Source organism: Temnothorax longispinosus, chromosome 10, assembly GCF_030848805.1.
Source record: "Temnothorax longispinosus isolate EJ_2023e chromosome 10, Tlon_JGU_v1, whole genome shotgun sequence".
In the NCBI taxonomy this organism is placed as follows: domain Eukaryota; kingdom Metazoa; phylum Arthropoda; class Insecta; order Hymenoptera; family Formicidae; genus Temnothorax; species Temnothorax longispinosus.
In genome coordinates, this window is record NC_092367.1 from 5,483,096 (window position 1) to 5,503,569 (window position 20,474).

At 41.5% G+C, this 20,474-nt stretch overlaps 1 protein-coding gene across 1 annotated transcript; it reads left to right on the forward strand.

The window, feature by feature from the left end:
- The first annotated feature begins 2,024 nt into the window (after nt 1–2,024).
- Mtp (microsomal triacylglycerol transfer protein) lies at nt 2,025–9,234 on the forward strand. The gene is made up of 6 exons (XM_071790150.1): nt 2,025–2,414; nt 3,144–3,323; nt 3,945–3,968; nt 4,498–4,691; nt 6,039–6,692; nt 7,102–9,234. The coding sequence occupies exons 2-6, from the start codon at nt 3,254–3,256 to the stop codon at nt 8,845–8,847; spliced, it is 2,688 nt and encodes an 895-aa protein (XP_071646251.1). The 5' UTR covers nt 2,025–2,414; nt 3,144–3,253; the 3' UTR covers nt 8,848–9,234.
- Nucleotides 9,235–20,474: the final 11,240 nt, after the last annotated feature.

The following is a 20,474-nucleotide window of genomic DNA, read 5'->3' on the forward strand; positions in this document are numbered from 1 at the left end:
CAAGTTTCTTATATTTATTGAATATGATTTTTACACTCTTGAGAAGATTTCATTTGATTTCAATGATCGTATAATACTGTAACTTAAGTCTGTTAATGCTATACGACAAAGTTTCGGGAATAATTTTAATTTTAATGCGATTTATATTATAGAATGAAAGAACTTGTCAAGTACAACATAATATATGTTTAAAGAAAGAAATAATTACGTTGGTACGTTTATTTAAATAATACGTTTTGCAACCAGTTTTTCAATCTTTGCAATCAGCAATTAATAAAGCCATTTCGCTTTTGGCTCTTGCTGTTTTTGACAGCTGACACACACATTTCTTACAATAAATATTTTTTAAATAATATTATTCAGCCTAAATTATCGGCCATCGCTTCTGAAGCAGCTTATATAAACGCGCAAATGTCACGCAAGATTTCACTTTTCTTCTCGCACTTGGCGTTTTCTTGCAAGAATACTTGTCGTTCGCTGATCCGAAGAAATAATGCACGAAAAGAGCCGATTATCCGACGCTATCGATATATTTCCGCTCTTTCCGCTCGTTTATGTATATTTGAGCAGCTAATTAATACATTTATTTATTCATATGCGTATTATAACATGCAATAACAAATGGAATAATGGCATACATTGGATTCGCAAAATTACTTATGACAAAATTGCAATGTATAACCGAAATGTAAAGCTTCGTATATTTCCGATGGAATCATGTAAAACGATTATTACAAATAGATGCGGCTGGAAAAGCATGATTTTATGCCACCGAATTTTAGTAAAATTTACATAATTATGTAGTTTTAAAAGTTATCAATGTGTTCCACATTAAATTTTTATGTTAGCAACAATTTCTACAAATTTTTTGTTTTAATCGGCAATTTAAATAAGACTACGCGAGTTATCTATTAATTTATAATTTTATTAAAATTCGCAATAATTGGGATGTATATATATATGTAATTATATAATTGACCAGAAAAATATTTACTAAATCGATTGTTGGCAAAGAGATTTCAAGCAATAATTGCTTCCTCTTTAAATTTTAATTAATACTAAGCATGTGACTACCTATTTAAATTCTTTTGAAAACGTAAATTAACATAAATGCAATGGTTAATTCTAGTTGCCGACAAATGTTATTTTATCGATTCGAAGAAGTGGCTCGCAGCTTTGACGCTAGTTAGCGTCTTTTTCCAGCCTGTTCTACAGTTATATTTCTCTTAAAATAATATCTTACTTTAATTAAATTTTCAAGCGGATAATTAGATTAATTTTTAGACTCGATTATAAAAAAATATTTTTAAGAAACGTTATATCTTTATCAAAATAAGATATTGCGTTTCTTCAGGAAATGGATTGCTGTGCCATCTTAAGGAATATGCTCCAAACTGGACACCCTATATATCGACATATCAAGTTCTTTAACTTTCAAATCGATCGCATGAGTTAAAGATATGCGTAGAAAATCTAACGCATGCATAAGGAAAATAAAGAAAAAAACAAGTATTAAATATCTAATTAATAAATATGCTTGAGATATATGGATTTAATATTAAAAATAAGAAATTCAAGTCGTTTTTAAATCACTCTATATCAATCTTTTTCCTGTTTTTATACCATTTGTACGAGAAATTAATAACAAATTGTTAGAGAACACGATTTCACGTTACAGCTTACAGCCTGCGATTAAACTTTACATTGAAATCTGCATTTATTAGCTCAATTTATTATACGTTGTTCGCCTCCGTCGATTCAAAGGCCATTTATTATGCATAAACGGAAGTTAATCGGCACATTAGGCGCGCGACTGTCTAACGTCGCGAACGAGTCGACGAGCGGCCGGGTATCGATGAACGACGACGTCGGTGAGGTCATCGAAATCGTCGAGTTCAAAGGCCACGGTTAATTGATAAGAACGCTATACCCAGGAACGTTCGTTACTATTCGCCTCGGACGGAACGGCGACATCTCGTTCGACGTGGTCGCTCACCGACCTTCGCAGACAGTTGCCTCGTAGATCCATGACGCGTATTATCTCGCTCTCGCGCGTTCTCCATTTCGTCCGGCGGCGGTCGCGCGTCGAGCCTCGAGTCCGCTCCGGTCGGTCCGCGTTCCGTCGTCCTCGCCGTTCCGATTGGACTGCGCCTTATCGAAATGTTATTTAGTTATTTACTCGCGCCAGTTGCACTTTGGAATCCGCTCGCTCTGCTTAGCCGCCGAGTACAGGCCACGCGAACGCTCGCTGCGAGTGTCATCGGATTGTCATTCTAATCCGCTCGCTCTGTGAGCTTGATAACGTCTCTCTACGCTCGTCGACCCGAAATAAGCTTGTTATCAAAAGGATTTTGTTTTTTTTCGTCAAACTAACCAGTCTTGGTGATAGAACGTATTAAAATATTGCTAAGAGAGTGAGTAAATTTTCCTTTTCTGTTTTTTTATTCTTTCATATCGTAGGTAAGACCATAGTGTCTAGAAAAAGAGACGGCGCCAAGCCGAGCGTTTTAATCGGTGCATCCGTGACATATCCGCGGATAGATTTAAATGGAAAGGTGGAAATAATCTGGACAAAAACTAGGATCGGAGGAAATTTTCGTCGAGAGAAAAATAAATTATAGTTTCCGGTATGTCGACCACGGGAAGCACCGAGAAGCCGGGACACTCGGTATAGCGCGCACTCGTCAGTCCGGATCGGACAAATTGGCCACGGCTTCCGCACTCGTAATGGGCTCTTTTCTCCACGCACATCTCGCGTTTTTACGCGACGGTCATTGATTCCACGATGTGTCATCAAGCGATCTCGCGATATTACACGTTCCGCGCGCGCGGCGCGTATGTGATTTACAGCCCGCAGTAGCAGGCGCTCCGGAGGAGTCCGAGGTCTGGAGTATCAGGGGGGGCACCGATATACTCGTTCTCCTCCAGCGTTCGTTACGGATGCGTGCGTACATGTGTGCGGCCCGCGTGGCGAGGAGGGGACCGCACAGGCAAAGGACCCTGTCAAGTCCCCCGGAGTGGACTCGCGGTCGGCGGCGACGGCGGCCGCGGCGGGGGGCAGGGGGGGGGCCAGGGGTTTCTGAACCGGGGGGGACCACGATAACGCAGGCCTGCCCCGTCTAATTATTCGTGTTTACCCGCAGAGGTTGCGAAGAAGCGCGGTCAGAAGCGGAGCGGAGCGGAACGGAGCGGAGCGGACGTCGCGGCACGGCACGGCGCATCAGCGCAGGACGACAGCGGGAGCGAGGATAGGATGGCCGGTTGTCTTCGGGGCACGGCCAGGATGCTCGCCGTCTGCCTGGTCTACCTTTTGACGCTCCTCGGTGAGTTACCGGCGGTTCCTAATACCGTCGTTCCCCCTGCCTTTTCTGCTTCCACTCCCACCCTGTCCGCGCGAGCCTACCCCTCCCCTCGCACCGCATTCCCGGGCCTGGTCATTCCCCACGGTGGCCCCTCGTCTCCCCCCGTCTCCCCAAAGTAGTTCATTGAAAAATGCGCCGTACGAGCCGGCCGGAACATGGCGGTCCATTGAAGTACGATGCTGTTGCTTCAGTAAATTCTAGTACAACCGGCTGACCGGCACCTTCCCTCGCGAAGAGACACGCAAGAAATATAGAATAATTTTTTATTGCTTGTATAATTTAAAAAAAGAATCTATTTGGTCTGTACGTTTTGAATCTGTTGGACAGAATTTTTAAAAAATTAAACGGACCTCGTAACATAAAAAGATATATTTATGATGAACTATGCTACCGCATCTATATTAGAGACACGATAAGTGAAACTGATAACAACCTCAGTAATCACTGCATAAACATACGTAAAAAAATGTTAAGACTGGCACGTGTCTTGATAGGCAAATGAATAGTATCATATTTTATTGAACACCCTGTCCTTCATTTCTCGATGAAAAGTACAAAAAAATTCTTTTTTTTTTTTTACAGGTTCGTACTGTCGAATGGCACCAGGTAATTATTCTCATCGTCGAAACGTAATTAAAAAAGGAAACGTTTCAAGCGATTTTGAAAAACTCGTCGAATCGTTTCACGCAACAATCTCTCAAGGCGTTAAAGAAAGAAAAGGGGGAAAAAATAAAAAAAAGATCACACGCGACGCCCATTCTCGCCCGTCGTGTAACACGGACTCCGCGCGAATTAACGGTATTCCGTTTACATACACGCATGCACGCACAGAGGCACTCGCTCACGTACACAGACACGTGCACACACACGCGTAGTGCGTATCGTGCGTCTCTTCTCAAACTGTCTCGAGAGAGAGGAGCGATCCTCGTCGCCTGCCTGGAGTGCCTGGCGTCGTCATTGTCAGTCGACGCGCGACTCGCGATCGGTGACGGTGTCGAACGTACGGTCCATATACGCATACATCCACACACGTGCACGCACACACACACACACACAACACATCTACCTCAAAGACCCACGATGATTTGTCGCGCGATAACGAGTAACTACTGGAAATTATGCGTAATACTTGCAGCCGTAGCTGGCGGCACCAGGGGCTGGGAGTTAGGAAGCGGCCACAAATACACGCTGACGAACACGCTTATCTTCAGAGAGGCCGAACCGCCGAAATCCGGGGGTGACGTCGGCTACCGACTCACCGGCGAGCTGGACATCACCGCCCTATGGCAGGATTCCAACGATCCCAATATCTTTTTACTGAAATTCGAGGTATGGCACTCTGTCCGTTATTTTCAAATCAAGCATCGCGAGCCGGAACGTCTTCGTTAAGGTTCTTTGTCACGATATCGAAAATATCGAATAATTTTAATGGTTTGAGTCATCCTTTGTTTTATTTCAGTTTTTATTTTAGAGACAGATAAAGAGAGAGAATTAGTTTCTGTTTTCTATGCAACATCTATATTAATTATATAAATAACTTTCGAAAAACAAGTAATAAATTTCTCAAAGAAATAAATGTAATAGTTAAATCGTAAAAGTGTCTTAATATATCAATGCGTCAAGTGTTTGTTGTTAAGAAGATACATACTCTAGTGAGTTTGCGTTATGCAAATTTTGCTTAACATTATTTACACACGTGCACGTCCACTTCAAACTTATGAAATAAAAAAAAATGTAAATGTTAAATGAAGAAGAAACTAGTTATCTATTTTTTATTAAAATGCAAATTTAATTATTTAAACGCATATACAAATTCACTTACAACATTATATTAATTGTAAAGATCTATTCAAACACTTGATATATCAAAATATATTTTATATCACGCTTATTTCATTGCAGCTAATGTATTGATAAATAAGACAATTTTACGTAATAAATTATTATATTTATTTCTTTCGAAAAATTACTCGTATCTTAGCACAGAAAAGAAGAATTATTAAAATAAAATTAATTATTACATACCATGAACATATTTTTGTTCCGCACGTGCTGTTATCGCGAAATGTCACAATCAGTTAATAATGGAATTCAAAACCAGATAAGTTGTTTCGACCTATGTGCATATTCATTCTCTCATGTCTGAGCCACCTTTAAAGAAATTTCATGCAAGAGACAAAAAACACCTATCATCTAACTTCCGAGAAGATTTCAATGCGATGAAAAACACGTTCGTTGATATTATTAAGAGAGGACGTGCCGGATATTGATAATCCTTTCACTGGATATTGATAACCCTCTATCCGAGAGCGATAAAATGTTTCTCGAGTTACAAAATCATAAAAAAAGCCTTGAAAATAATTTGTTGATAAGTCAGTTATTAGCAAATTTTTGACGTTATAATATTTCTATGCGTCGAAAGATTAAACTATTTAAGTCTATTTATCAATTTATCGAAAAAAATTTTAAATGTATTAGTGATTGATGCAAAACATACTTATTAGCAAAATATATTACAGTTGAAATAATATGCAAGGTAATTATTTTAATGAAATAGATTTTAATATATACAATTTGTAAGTACATACTCCAGGAAATTTGAGTTCACGATTCTCGAATATATAACAAATCTCAATATTTTTTTCTTTTAATAAATATTCTGATATTCTCTTTCAGTTACTTTCACCGCAGTTATGGATCAAGTCCCGACGAGCCCCGGAACCGGAGGGCTTCGTGGAGCACTCGTCCAAGGTAGAACAGGTCGCCGAGAAGCCCTTCTTCATTCTCTGGCGGCACGGCGACGTCGAGGCCGTGTACATGGACCCGGCCGAGAGCGCGTCGTCCGCGAACCTGAAGCGCGGTCTAGCTAGTCTCTTCCAGTACCGAACGCTCGACGAGGAGGTGCGCCAACGGGACGCCTCCGGCCTCTGCAACGTGGCCTACGTGACGTCCGGAGATAACGTTATCGAGAAACGAAAGACTGCCTGCGCGCACGGCACATTGCCGCCGCCGAGGAAACATCCGAACCCGGTGTTCGCCGTCAGACTCGAGAGCTATCGCAATTCCACGTACGTGCTGACACAGTCGCTGCTGCCGGAGCACGTGTTCGATTACGAGACGCACAAGATGACCTTGGTGGCCAAGTCCGACGTCGGGACAAGCGTCGTGTCGGAGAGAACGCTGAAACAGGCAGCTGGGATCCCGAGCGCAACTGCGGTTCAGGCGAATTCCGCGAAGCACGCGGTGATGCTCCTCAAGCCTGAATACAAAAAGACCGGCATCGAGCTCCAACCGATGCCCGCCACATGTCCTGACGCCGGATGTCCCACGGTAAATCCCTTTGCCTAGTCCAAGGTCTGTTCTATTGTTCCCGGACGATAGAAACAGATAACTCTGATGCATTATAAAAAACGTTCTGACGCATATAATTAGAAAAAACAGATAAATAGTAAAAAAATATGCATGCATTATGTCGTACGCCTCCAAGGGCATCGAGTATTATCGCTGTTGAGGAAAAAAATTACATATATAAATACGCTTTTAAAAAAAAATTATTTTAAAAATTAAACGTTCTTTTTTATCAACATTCTTTTGTAAACATCTATATGAGACATTGAATATTACATTAATGACTATTGACAAGATGCGATAAAAATCGTAATTCAGTCTTTGTAATAAGTACCTTAATATCTATATTTTGCATTGACTTATTAAGGCTTAAATATACATCTCATTGCAGATCGACCGGGCGATCGAAGAATATCACAAAACGCTCACCGCTTCCGCGCTGGGCACGGCGAAATCCGCATCGGCCTTTCTCAAGCTTCTACCTCTAGTCAGGAACGCCTCGCCCGAGGAGTTGCACAAGGTCCTAAAGACTCCGCGTAATCAAAAGATAAAGATGCAGCTGCTGGACGTGTTTGGCGCCGCGTCTACATTGCCCGCTCATCAAACTGCCATGAAAATACTTCGACAGGACGAGACCGGCGACGAGACCGAGAGGTATCTGTGGGCACTGTCCCTCTCGCCGACGCCTCACGTCGACGTTGCCAAGGATATCCTCAGACGTTCCGAGGAGACGATGCAGAGTGACAAAGTGTCCGAGACCTACGCGCTCGCGGCGGGCGCGATGGCACGGCATTACGGATCCGCCGAGGTAATAGAGAAAGCCCGAGTTAGCCTAGAACTGGGCCTAGAGACCTGCACCGGAGAGGAGTGCAAGCTCAAGTTCCTGCGAGCTCTGCGAAACTTGAGGAGCGCGGCGGCGATACCCACGTTGCTGGTGCACGCGTTAAGCGACAGCAAAGCCATCAGCGTCGCCGCCTGGCGCGCTTTGAAGGCTCTGCCGCGCGAAGCTGTGACTGATGAAGTGAAGAGCGCGGCCATCAGGGTCTTCTATCAGATTGGAGGACCGCGAAGGGACAGCAGCGCGCGGACGATCGCGCTGGACATTATCCTCGAAAGCGAACCTTCCAAAGAGACCCTGTACGACTTCGTGAGATATTTGAATAGCAACGATTCGGCCTACGAAGTCCGTAAGTACCTAAGTCAACGTTTGACGCAAATTGCCGAGAGAGATGCGCGATTTGCCGAGTACCTGAGGAGTATATACACAAGTGGCAACGTGACGCTCAACAATTATCATGTGAAAGCGCAGCGAGGCCTCAGCACTGCCTTCGACAGGAGCTTCCTGCGATCGCCCGACAGCAACGGTTCTCTGGTTACCGTCCAAGAAGTGAATTCCGGCCTCCTGAAGCGTGGCATCGTGGATGTCGTGCTGGAGAGTAACAAGGAACGGCAAGTAATGTTCTCGCTGGGACTGTTCGCCGGCGGTCTCGGCAGCTTCGTCTCGAGCCAGGATGAAGTGCAAGCCGACGACGAGGTGGCCACCGCTGGAATGGAGATCGACTTTCTCGACGTCGGGATACGGCCGTTCGTCTTCTTCTCCGGACAGGGCGAGCTGATGGGCCACGTCTGGTCCGGCACGGCGGACCAGAGGACCCCCGCCTTCCAAGCCCTCGCTTCCTTGTACAGTCATAACGAATACGTGCCATTGGGATCCGGTTTTGTCGCCGAGATCGATATTCAGGGCGCCGTGAGCTTCGAGCTGGCCGGTGAAATCCAGCTGAGCCTGTGGTCGAGGAACGCGCGCTCTCTCGTTGAGATGGATGCCGGCGTGATGGTCCACGGCGGCACCAGAGTGCACACGAGTTTTGTACAGAGCAAGACGGAATTCACGATGGCGATGGAGCCGAAGCTCCAGCTGTCCACGAACGTGGACTTTAGCGGGCCTGTGGCGTTGTGCATGAGATTGAGCCAGCCGGCCACCACGGTGAGGCATCAGGTCTACAAAATCGAGAGAATACCCGGTAGCCGGCACAAACTGAGGAAAACGCGCCGTTCGAAGATCCACTCGTCGGGCAGATCCTACAGACTCAATCAAAAGAACAACGAGATGTGCGCGAAGTTTTCGAATTTAAGTTAACGCATACCGAAGACTGCTCAGTGACTTTTTTGATAATGCATAATCGGTAAAGGACCACGAAACTATTTTTATTATTATTATTGTCATTATTGTGAGGTGGAATCAGAGTACGGCAGGGTCTGTGTTCAAATCACCTCTTCTAAGCTAGCAGGACCAAATCGGCAGAATCAAACCGGACCTATCAGAATATTTAGTACCCATTTTGTACTATTTTGTACCACTAATAACAATTTTGTATCCTGTGCCATTTCGGAGAAAATCGTGGCGGTGCTACCTTAGCATTAAGCTAGAAAGACCACAAGAAAAAAAAAGAAAATTAAATACAGAAATTTGAAGGACTGAATTTGTACTAATTTGTACCATACAAATAAACTTAATATATTCATCCCTTCTGCTTCAAACAGCTCCTAATAGAACTCAGTCCTATTAGTCTCAAGAGTAAAGTACTCGTTCTCATCAGCAGAATCAATTGCTACTTGTAGACTCGATTCAGGATAATTTGTATCACAAAAATATGAAGTTTCAGATTTTGTACCCTAGCCGTTTGATGGAAAACTACCCCCTAACAGTCTCAAGAGTGAAGTACTCTTTCTTTTTATTTTAGTGTTCAGAATTTAGTAAACAATATTTAGTCGTAAAATAATTTTATTCATTTTAAGTACAGTTCTCTCTTAAGCCAGGAAGATGGGATGGTTTTCTTGCGAAGGGGTTGTAGCTCAATAATCAAAATGCGCGTATTTTAAGAATTTATTCTTAGAGTTTATACGCTATACGAATTATATCCGCGATACGATATATTTAAATTTTTCTCAATATTTTTCTCTTGAGTTGAATCAATTAAAAAGTTGTTTCGGGGTTAAGAGGATGAGATCAAAAATCGAAACTATATCATTTTGAAAACTCATAAATAGCTCCTAATTCTGCCGTAAAAATCAATTCAATATCTATTTTTAAACGTTGACTCAGCCCCCCATAAAAAATATTAAATTCTTGTTCAGTGTGACAAGCTCAAAAATTTTAATCTGCAGGATATAAAAACTCACAAAGAACTTGTAATTTTGCGCTTTTTTTTTTAATTTCTGCAAGGTGGGGGGGGCCAGCTCAACATGGGTTTTACCAGTATTTGGGGCGAACACGAAGCAGTTCAGATTTACTGTGCTTTCATCTGAATCTGACCGATCGGAACCGATCGCTTGCAATTATTTCATTTTATTTTTCCTGTCGTTGACATAGCTCTAAAAATTCGCGAAAGGATATAATCTGACGGGTGTGTGAAGCTGGCACTCCTACTTTAAAATTCGATAGTTCTGATTAGAGAGTTTCAGCTTCTTTTCGAAGAGTATCTACACGATTTATGTTGACGAGTTCTAATGCTTTTCGCTTGACTAACGCTCAATTCCTGATATTACGAGATCGCAAGGTCACGCTATGCTACAGGTAATAAGGGAAATATACACGGAAAAAAAATGATGTATCAACAGCATCATTTTTTGCCAGCCATTCTATTAGCCATCTTATGCCGGGTACTCACTAAGACCGTGCGACGTGCAACGCAACGATTGCTGCAACTAGTGAGTACGTCTTATTTCGGAACACATTGTGAAAAAATTGTAGCAACCGTTGCGTTGCACGTTGCACGGTCCTAGTGAGTACCCGGCCTTAGGTTTTGCGGCGAAACGCAACAGGCAGAGTATACTAATGTCCAGCGGCCATAAGTCAACCGCGAATTTCTAACACACGTATTTGCGTTGAGAGTACACTAAGCTCATTTTAAATCGGAGATATAATCACGGAGGGAGTTTTTTATGCCGGATACTCACTAGAACCGTACAACGTGCAACGCAACGGTTGCTGCAACTAGTGAATACGTCTTATTCCGGAACAAACACATTGTGAAAAAATTGTAGCAACCGTTGCGTTGCACGTTGCACGGTCCTAGTGAGTACCCGGCTTTATACGAGTAATATTTATATAAATCTCACAGCATCGATATATACGCGTATTAAAGATGCAATGATAAAATTATCGTTGCATTTTTAATAAGCAACGATAAGATTATTGTTAAACAATATCAATGAGTAAAACACATAATTTAATGCATTAAGTACAAATAATCATGACAAATTAAAAAGTTAAAAATTACGTGCAACGTGCGTCGGACCTACTACCGGTAATCACGCTGGCCACGGCGGCCTCGCTCCCGTCCACATTGTTAACAGTGGCAAGGCTACTACCTTTTGTGAATCGTGGCAAAAAGGAGCGCGAAAAAAGTGGCGGATCCGTGTTAGGATCCGGCGATCCGAGTGGCTCGAAAACTGCGCTGGTGCGAGCACTGTCGTATTGTATCGACCGAGTTAGGCTGTCTTAGGCCTTTGATTCTCTGCACGAGTTCCTTTGGGCCTAGGGTTAAAGTCAATTAATCTGGTGATGCGAATATATAGCCTCTCCCAGTCAAGTCATGCGCCCACCTCCCAGTGGTCTCGCTGGAACGTTGCAATGGGGCTGTTCTGATTCAGTACGGATCGGTCGCAAGATCTGATGTCGGCTGGTCGGCGCGCTCTGCAGTAACCAAGCGACGTCAATGGCGATCTGAATGCGCCACTAAAAGCCTGTAGTGATACAGGCCCAAGTACCGCTGTCCATGGTGAGTTGTGGGGCCAAGAAAGAGCACGGTTATCTAGGGAGCTCTCGGCTGTCAATCCGTTTGCTCTCCAACACGTAGTAAATATGAAAAAGTCAAGAATGAATCTTCATGCCCGGGTTCTCGAATGGTCACGTGCAAGCGATGCGAGAGTGGTGACTCGGTTAGTACGGAGACACCCAGTGAGTGCATAGCTGGTCCCTTGAGAGTAGGAGCCAGTTATCGGGTATAGAAACGATTACGCCTCTTGATGCACGAGACTCGTGCCGTGGCCCCCAGTAGCCTTCTTCTTCTTCTTCTTTGATTTTATGGCACCTAATCCTCCTCGGGATCACATAACGGCCAAGAACAAGTCGAAGATAATAAATACAGACTCGTCCGAATATGTCCACGGTCTCCACGAGATTTTCCCCCAGTAGCCGTGTCAAATTAAAATAGAAACAAATAGTAATAAGTTATTTCGTGAATGGATATCCATGTGTGTCAAACGTAGTGCACTGGCATTGCGTTTCAAGCATACCCGGCGCCGGGGCTCGACTCACAGCGGTGGCGGGAATCGCGTCCGCTTCTCCCACGTTGCAAGGCCAGCCAACTTCGACACCCCGGTTAAAGTAAAAAATAATCGCATGCTTAAATTGGTCTGGTGACGCGAATATATAGCCTCTCCCAGTCAGGTCATGCGCCCACCTCCCAGTGGTCTTGCTGGAACGTTGCAATGGGGCTGTTCTGATTCAGTACGGCTCGATCACAAAATCTGATGTCGACTAGTCGGCGCGCTCTGCAGTAACTAAGCGACGTCAATGGCGATCTGAATGCGCCACTAAGGTCCTGTAGTGATACGGGCCCAAGTACCACTGTCCATGGTGAGTTGTGGGGCCAAGAAAGGGCACAGTTATCTAGGGAGCTCTCGGTTGTCAATCCGTTTGCTCTCCAACACGTAGTAAATATGAAAAAGTCAAGAATGAATCTTCATGCCCGGGTTCTCGGATGGTGCACGCACGATGCGAGAGTGGTGACTCGATTAGTACGGAAACACCCAGTGAGTGCATAGCTGGTCCCTCGAGAGTAGGAGCCAGTTATCGGGTATAGAAACCATTACGCCTCTTGACGCATGAGACTCGTGCCGTAGCCCCCAGTAGCCTTTTTCTTCTTCTTTAATTTTATGGCACCTAATCCTCCTCGGGATCACATAACGGCCAAGAACAAGTCAAAGATAATAAATACAGACTCGAAAGATTCAATCTAATCTCGGCGCTGATTACATTAGCAATCTTCAAAAATTATTCAGGAAAAAAACACGTCCGAATATGTCCACGGTCTCCACGAGATTTGCCCCCAGTAGCCGTGTCAAATTAAAATAGAAATAAATAGTAATAAGTTATTTCGTGAATGGATATCCATGTGTGTTAAACGTAGTGCACTGGCATTGCGTTTCAAGCATACCCGGCGCCGGGGCTCGATTCGCAGCGGTGGCGGGAATCGCGTCCGCTTCTCCCACGTTGCAAGGCCGGCCAACTTCGACACCCCGGCTAAAGTGATAGATAATCGCATGCTTCAATGAGCTTGGAACTCTTAAGAAGGGTCGTTCAGCGCCAACACGTGAGATTCGTGAAATAACTATAATATGTCTATAAACCTTTTATCCTTTCTGCCATAATTCACAAAAGGTAATAAGCGATTCACAAAGTGTAACAAATAATGTTCACATGATAATTTTAAATGCCATAATCTACTTTACACTAATCTACTTTAAAATAAATATTAACTCATTACGCGTCATTAATCCATTTATCATAACTTTCTCTTTTCCCTCATGTGTAAAATATATTATTCTTAAAATAGTTACTGTTGGTGACGTACAACAAATCTTTTGATATAACATACTGTTCTTCTCCATAAATTTCACTGATTTCTCATCCTTAGACTCAAATTCAACGGTCGAGTCTTCAAAACGTTTTACCCCTTTAAATACTACTGTGGATGATTGTAAATTCATACGTACAGTTTTATTTATTAGATCGTGAAAAATTTAAACTCAAGATTTTATAATTCTCTAATGATTCGATAATATTCCAACAACTTTCGCAGATAAAAAAATTATTTTATATACATTTTACATTAGTGATATATATTAACAATATTTAGACCTTGATAAAAATATGTACACGGAAAGAACGATTTTGCTGAAGTAGGTATCTAAAAACAAAACAAGTAACTTCCGTCGCCAGTAAATAATTCAAAACAACAGTCGTTTTGGTTCGACCCAACTGGCCAAATTATTATTATATGTAAAAATATTAATTTAGCCAGTTGGGTCGAACCAAAACGACTGTAGGTATCTAAAAATTTAGCTAGATACAGATCTAAAAATAATTTTGTTGCACCATCAAAATAATTATAGTAAGTCGCTAAAATATGATAATGCTGTAAAAAATTTTGACATTTTAGCAATCAGTTTAGGTGTTCTACATAATTATTTTGATGATCCAACAAAATTACTTTTAGATCTGTATTCAGCTAAATTTTTAGACACTTCAGCAAAACCATTCTTTCCGTGTGCTGCATATATACGGTTTTTTAAATAAAAATATGAATTATATCAATTTCTTCCTTGTTATGCAGCATCAAGAACGCAGCAGCGCAGTGCTGCTTGTTAACCCTAGGTATACACAGTGAAGTCTCCAAGACCCCAGCTCAACTTCCTTTTTTCGCGTTTCTGCACTTTTGTCCCCTATATTCTTTTCTTTTTACTCGTATATCTTGAAACTCTTAGGAGTGCGTTCGGTGAACAACAAGGATAAATTATGCATTATGCGCATCATGCGTAAAACGGAACGCATCGATTTAATTCTATCAACTTTTATACATTATGGGCCTATTCATGGATCGATTCTCAATCGATTAAAAAAATAAATAAATAAATTGAATTTTTGCTGAAGTTACGATGACAAATGTGGATGGGATCTCAGAGACCTCACAGAATTACACTCTTAAGCATGTACCGCGTAGTATCTCCAAATTCGAGGCACTAATTTCTAAATGGAAATGACATTTCGAGTTACATACTGCTAGGAGATACTTTTCCCGGTAGAGTAGCACAAGGTACGGAATACACACGAGGTACTGATAAAGGAGGAGGTACCGATTGGAGGCACCGCACTTATAAATTCACGGTACAATTTTTTAGAAGGTACAGTTTTTTAGGGGGCTTCCCGTATGTAAAGGATTCTTAGACCGTTTTATACGACTGTTATATTATTTACGCACCTAACATAAATATGAATATATTCACAAGCAGTGACATTCGCGGAGTATTTCGCGGTGCGTGCCGGGAGTCACAGTGCGAATGCATGGAATACATTCGCAAATTAGACAGTGATACAGCAGCAGCAGCAGCAGCAGCAGCAGCAGAATCGTTTATTTTGTGTATATAATGTAGTCATCCACCGACAAAACATGTATCCATATTTGATAAAAAACTGGAAGAAACAAGTAATGCAGGTATGTAAACTCTTAAGCATGTGTCGCCAAAAATTGTAGGTACGTAATGTACTTCCTGACTTCGAGGTACCATCTTCTCTTCTATTTTTGATGGTACTTATGTCCCTCGTAATTACGTAGGATTTTTAATTCAACGTGTACCTCCAATTTTTGGCGACACATGCTTAAGAGTGTATTAGAATAATTTAGATAAATGATATTATTGTAGATTTCTATTTTTTAAGGTATCATTTGAGCTTTTGAAAACCACTTTTGCCATTGGTCATAAACTTGGGTCAAATTATATTATTTCGAAAAAATAAAATGTAATGATCGCAAGCTATCAGTCAGATTTAGATGAAACCACAGAAAATCTGAACTGCTTCGTGTTCGCCAAATACTGGGAAGACGAGAAGAGAAGACTGTGCAAGAAATCAAAACCAGCGCCGTAAAACGCGACGTCGTTTTCTCTCGAGAAAATATGCGGCGTCCCGTCGAACCAACGTCGAATTTTTTCGACAAAACCGTCTCGTAAAATTTTATTTCGCGCTCGTCACGATCAGAATCATTCGATCGGAATAATCGTACTTTGCACTTGTGAAAGTATAACGTGTTTGTGAAATTTAAAAGTGCCATGTGAGATCGATGTACTGTCGTAAGTGATAACATCACGAATATGGTTAGCCGTGTGGTGTTGAAGCAGTGGCGGAACCAACCGACTGCGACGAAACAACGGCTGGTGAGTAAATTTTTTTTATTACATTATATAATTAATTGTTTGCATATTTAATATTTTGATACCATTACATCATAATAATCGGAATTGATTGGTAAACAACTACAATTATTAAATAAATAATTTTATAAAATATTTTATTTGTGTTGCATCGTGTAAATCAAGTTATAAAAATAATTAAAAATAATTAAAATAATGAAAACGCATTGTCTGAAACAAAAACCGTATGGAAATTTTGTAAAGCCAATAGGACTGGAATCGAAACCGGTACCGTTAAAAATCAGTGGTCAGAACTGTACGGAACTATCGTCAGGGGGTTCAGAACTATTGTTTAAAATTTCGAATGAGCCGAGAACTTGTCGTAGAAGCATAGCATATCACTCTAGTACGAGTGATATGCTGATAATAATTGTTAATAATTATTTAATGGTAGCCAGTGGTCAGAACTGTATGGAACTATCGTCAAGGGGTTCAGAACTATATGTCTGTGAAGTTGGCCCCCCTTTTTCAAAATTCGGAAATTTTTATTAGAGTTCTGGATTCCCCAGAAAGAGTTCTAGAGTTCTCTGTAGTTCTTAAAGAGAGTTCCGTCATTTAAAGTGGTGAAAACACCATTTTAAAAATAAGGGGGCTAACTTCACGGCGCCCCCCATTTTTGAAAAAATAAATTTTTTATGGTAGTCCCGGATGGATTTCGATGAGTTCTAGAGTTCCCTATAGATTTTAAAAAGAGTTCCGTTCAAATAAGCCCAAAAATCAATGTCAAAGTTAAACAAAAAATTTCCACTTCTTTTTTTAAATCAATTTTTTAGGGTAGATTCAGAAAGATTTCGACGAGTACTAGAGTTCCCTATAGGTTTTATAACGCTCCGACCAATATTTCAAAAGTTACAGGCCCTCAAAGTACCGCACCTCGAAAATATTCTAAGTCCCGAGAGGTAATTTTTTTTTTCGGAAATTGGCAGTTCTCGCTAGAGTTCTGGTGGCCCCCCGAGGAGTTCTATTGAAAACTATTAGGGTCCGAAGCGCTCCGACCAATATATCAAAAGTTACAGCCCTTCAAAGTACCGCGCCTAAAATTAAAAAATTATTTTACCGGAGTTCTCGCGAGAGTTCTGGTGGCCCCCCAAGGAGTTCTATCGAAAACTATAAGGGTCCAAAACGCTCCGACCAATATTTCAAAAGTTACAGCCACTCAAAGTACCGCAACTCGAAAATATTCTAAGTCCCGAGGGGTAATTTTATTTTTCGGAAATCGGCAGTTCTCGCTGGAGTTCTGGTGGCCCCCCGAAGAGTTCTATCGAAAACTATCAGGGTCCGAAACGCTCCGACAAATATTTTAAAATTTACCCTCGGGACTTAGAATATTTTTGAGTTGCGGTACTTTGAGAGGCTGTAACTTTTGAAATATTGGTCGGAACGTTTCGGACCCTTATAGTTTTCGATAGAACTCTTCGGGGGGCCACCAGAACTCCAGCGAGAACTGCCAATTTCCGAAAAAAAAAATTACCCCTCGGGACTTAGAATATTTTCGAGTTGCGGTACTTTGAGGGGCTGTAAATTTTAAAATATTGGTCGGAGCGTTTCGGACCTTTATAATTTTCGATAGAACTCCTCGGGGGGCCACCAGAACTCTCGCGAGAACTCCGGTAAAACAATTTTTTATTTTAAGCGCGGTACTTTGAAGGGCTGTAACTTTTGATATATTGGTCGGAGCGCTTCGGACCCTAATAGTTTACGATAGAACTCTTCGGGGGGCCACCAGAACTCCAGCGAAAACTGCCGATATCCGAAAAAAAAAATTACCCTTCGAGACTTAGAATATTTTCGAGTTGCGGTACTTTGAGGGGCTGTAAATTTTAAAATATTGGTCGGAGCGTTTCGGACCCTTATAGTTTTCGATAGAACTCCTCGGGGGGCCACCAGAACTCCCGCGAGAACTCCGGTAAAACAATTTTTTATTTTAAGCGCGGTACTTTGAAGGGCTGTAACTTTTGATATATTGGTCGGAGCGCTTCGGACCCTAATAGTTTTCGATAGAACTCTTCGGGGGGCCACCAGAACTCCAGCGAGAACTGCCGATTTCCGAAAAAAAAAATTACCCCTCGGGACTTAGAATATTTTCGAGTTGCGGTACTTTGAGGGGCTGTAAATTTTAAAATATTGGTCGGAGCGTTTCGGACCTTTATAATTTTCGATAGAACTCCTCGGGGGGCCACCAGAACTCCCGCGAGAACTCCGGTAAAACAATTTTTTATTTTAAGCGCGGTACTTTGAAGGGCTGTAACTTTTGATATATTGGTCGGAGCGCTTCGGACCCTAATAGTTTACGATAGAACTCCTCGGGGGGCCACCAGAACTCCAGCGAGAACTGCCGATTTCCGAAAAAAAATTACCTCTCGGGACTTAGAATATTTTCGAGGTGCGGTACTTTGAGGGCCTGTAACTTTTGAAATATTGGTCAGAGCGTTATAAAACCTATAGGGAACTCTAGTACTCGTCGAAATGTTTCTGACTCTACCATAAAAAATTGATTTTTAAAAAAAGTGGAAATTTTTTGTTTAACTTTGACATTGATTTTTGGGCTTATTTGAACGGAACTCTTTTTAAAACCTATAGGGAACTCTAGAACTCATCGAAATCTATCTGGAACTACCATAAAAAATTTATTTTTTCAAAAATAGGGGGCGCCGTAAAGTTAGCCCCCCATTTTTAAAATGGTGTTTTCACCACTTTAAATGACGGAACTCTCTTTAAAAACTACAGAGAACTCTAGAACTCTTTCTGGGGAATCCAGAACTCTAATAAAAATTTCCGAATTTTGAAAAAGGGGGGCCAACTTCACAGACATCAGAACTATAGTTTAAAATTTCGAACGAGCCGAGAACTTGTTGTAGAAGCATAGCATATTACTCTAGTACGAGTGATATGCTGATAATAATTGTTAATAATTATTTAAAGGTAGCCAGTGGTCAGAACTGTACGGAACTATCGTCAGGGGGTTCAGAACTATTGTTTAAAATTTCGAACAAGCCGAGAACTTGTCGCAGAAGCATAGCATATCACTGTAGTACGAGTGATATGCTGATATCAATTGTTAATAATTATTTAAAGATTGCCAGTGGTCAGAACTGTACGGAACTATCGTCAGAGAGTTCAGAACTATTGTTTAAAATTTCGAACGAGCCGAGAACTTGTCGTAGAAGCATAGCATATTACTCTAGTACGAGTGATATGCTGATAATAATTGTTAATAATTATTTAAAGGTAGCCAGTGGTCAGAACTGTACGGAACTATCGTCAGGGGGTTCAGAACTATTGTTTAAAATTTCGAACGAGCCGAGAACTTGTCGCAGAAGCATAGCATATCACTGTAGTACGAGTGATATGCTGATATCAATTGTTAATAATTATTTAAAGGTTGCCAGTGGTCAGAACTGTACGGAACTATCGTCAGGGGGTTCAGAACTATTGTTTAAAATCTCGAACGAGCCGAGAACTAGTCGCAGAAGCATAGCATATCACTCTAGTACGAGTGATATGCTGATAATAATTGTTAATAATTATTTAAAGGTTGCCAGTGGTCAGAACTGTACGGAACTATCGTCAGGGGGTTCAGAACTATTGTTTAAAATTTCGAACGAGCCGAGAACTTGTCGCAGAAGCATAGCATATCACTCTAGTACGAGTGACATGCTGATAACAATTGTTAATAATTATTTAAAGATAGCCGTGGTCAATGTACAGATTACGTCAGGGAGTTCAGAACTGTTGTTAAAATAACTAGTCGAAGCATTATCAAGATACGAGGAATGCCTGATATAATGTAATATTATTTAAAGGTTGCCAGTGGTCAGAACTGTAACTATCGTAGGGGGTCAGAACTATTGTTTAAATTTCGAGAACTTGCGCAGCATAGCATATCACTCTAGTACGAGTGACATCTGATAACATTGTTAATAATTATGTTGATAGCCAGTGGTCAGAACTGTAAATCGTCGTTCAGAACTGTGTTTAAAACTCGAACGAGCGAGAACTAGTCGCAGAAGCATAGCATATCACTCTAGTACGAGTGATATGCTGATAATAATTGTTAATAATTATTTAAAGGTTGCCAGTGGTCAGAACTGTACGGAACTATCGTCAGGGGGTTCAGAACTATTGTTTAAAATTTCGAACGAGCCGAGAACTTGTCGCAGAAGCATAGCATATCACTCAGTACGAGTGATATGCTGATATCAATTGTTAATAATTATTTAAAGGTTGCCAGTAGTCAGAACTGTACGGAACTATCGTCAGGGGGTTCAGAACTATTGTTTAAAGTTTCGAACGAGCCGAGAACTTGTCGCAGAAGCATAGCATATCACTCTAGTACGAGTGACATGCTGATAACAATTGTTAATAATTATTTAAAGATAGCCAGTGGTCAGAACTGTACAGAATTATCGTCAGGGAGTTCAGATCTGTTGTTTAAAATCTCGAACGAGCCAAGAACTAGTCGCAGAAGCATAGCATATCACTCTAGTACGAGTGATATGCTGATAATAATTGTTAATAATTATTTGAAGGTTGCCAGTGGTCAGAACTGTACGGAACTATCGTCAGGGGGTTCAGAACTATTGTTTAAAATTTCGAACGAGCCGAGAACTTGTCGCAGAAGCATAGCATATCACTCTAGTACGAGTGATATGCTGATAACAATTGTTAATAATTATTTAAAGGTTGCCAGTGGTCAGAACTGTACGGAACTATCGTCAGAGGGTTCAGAAC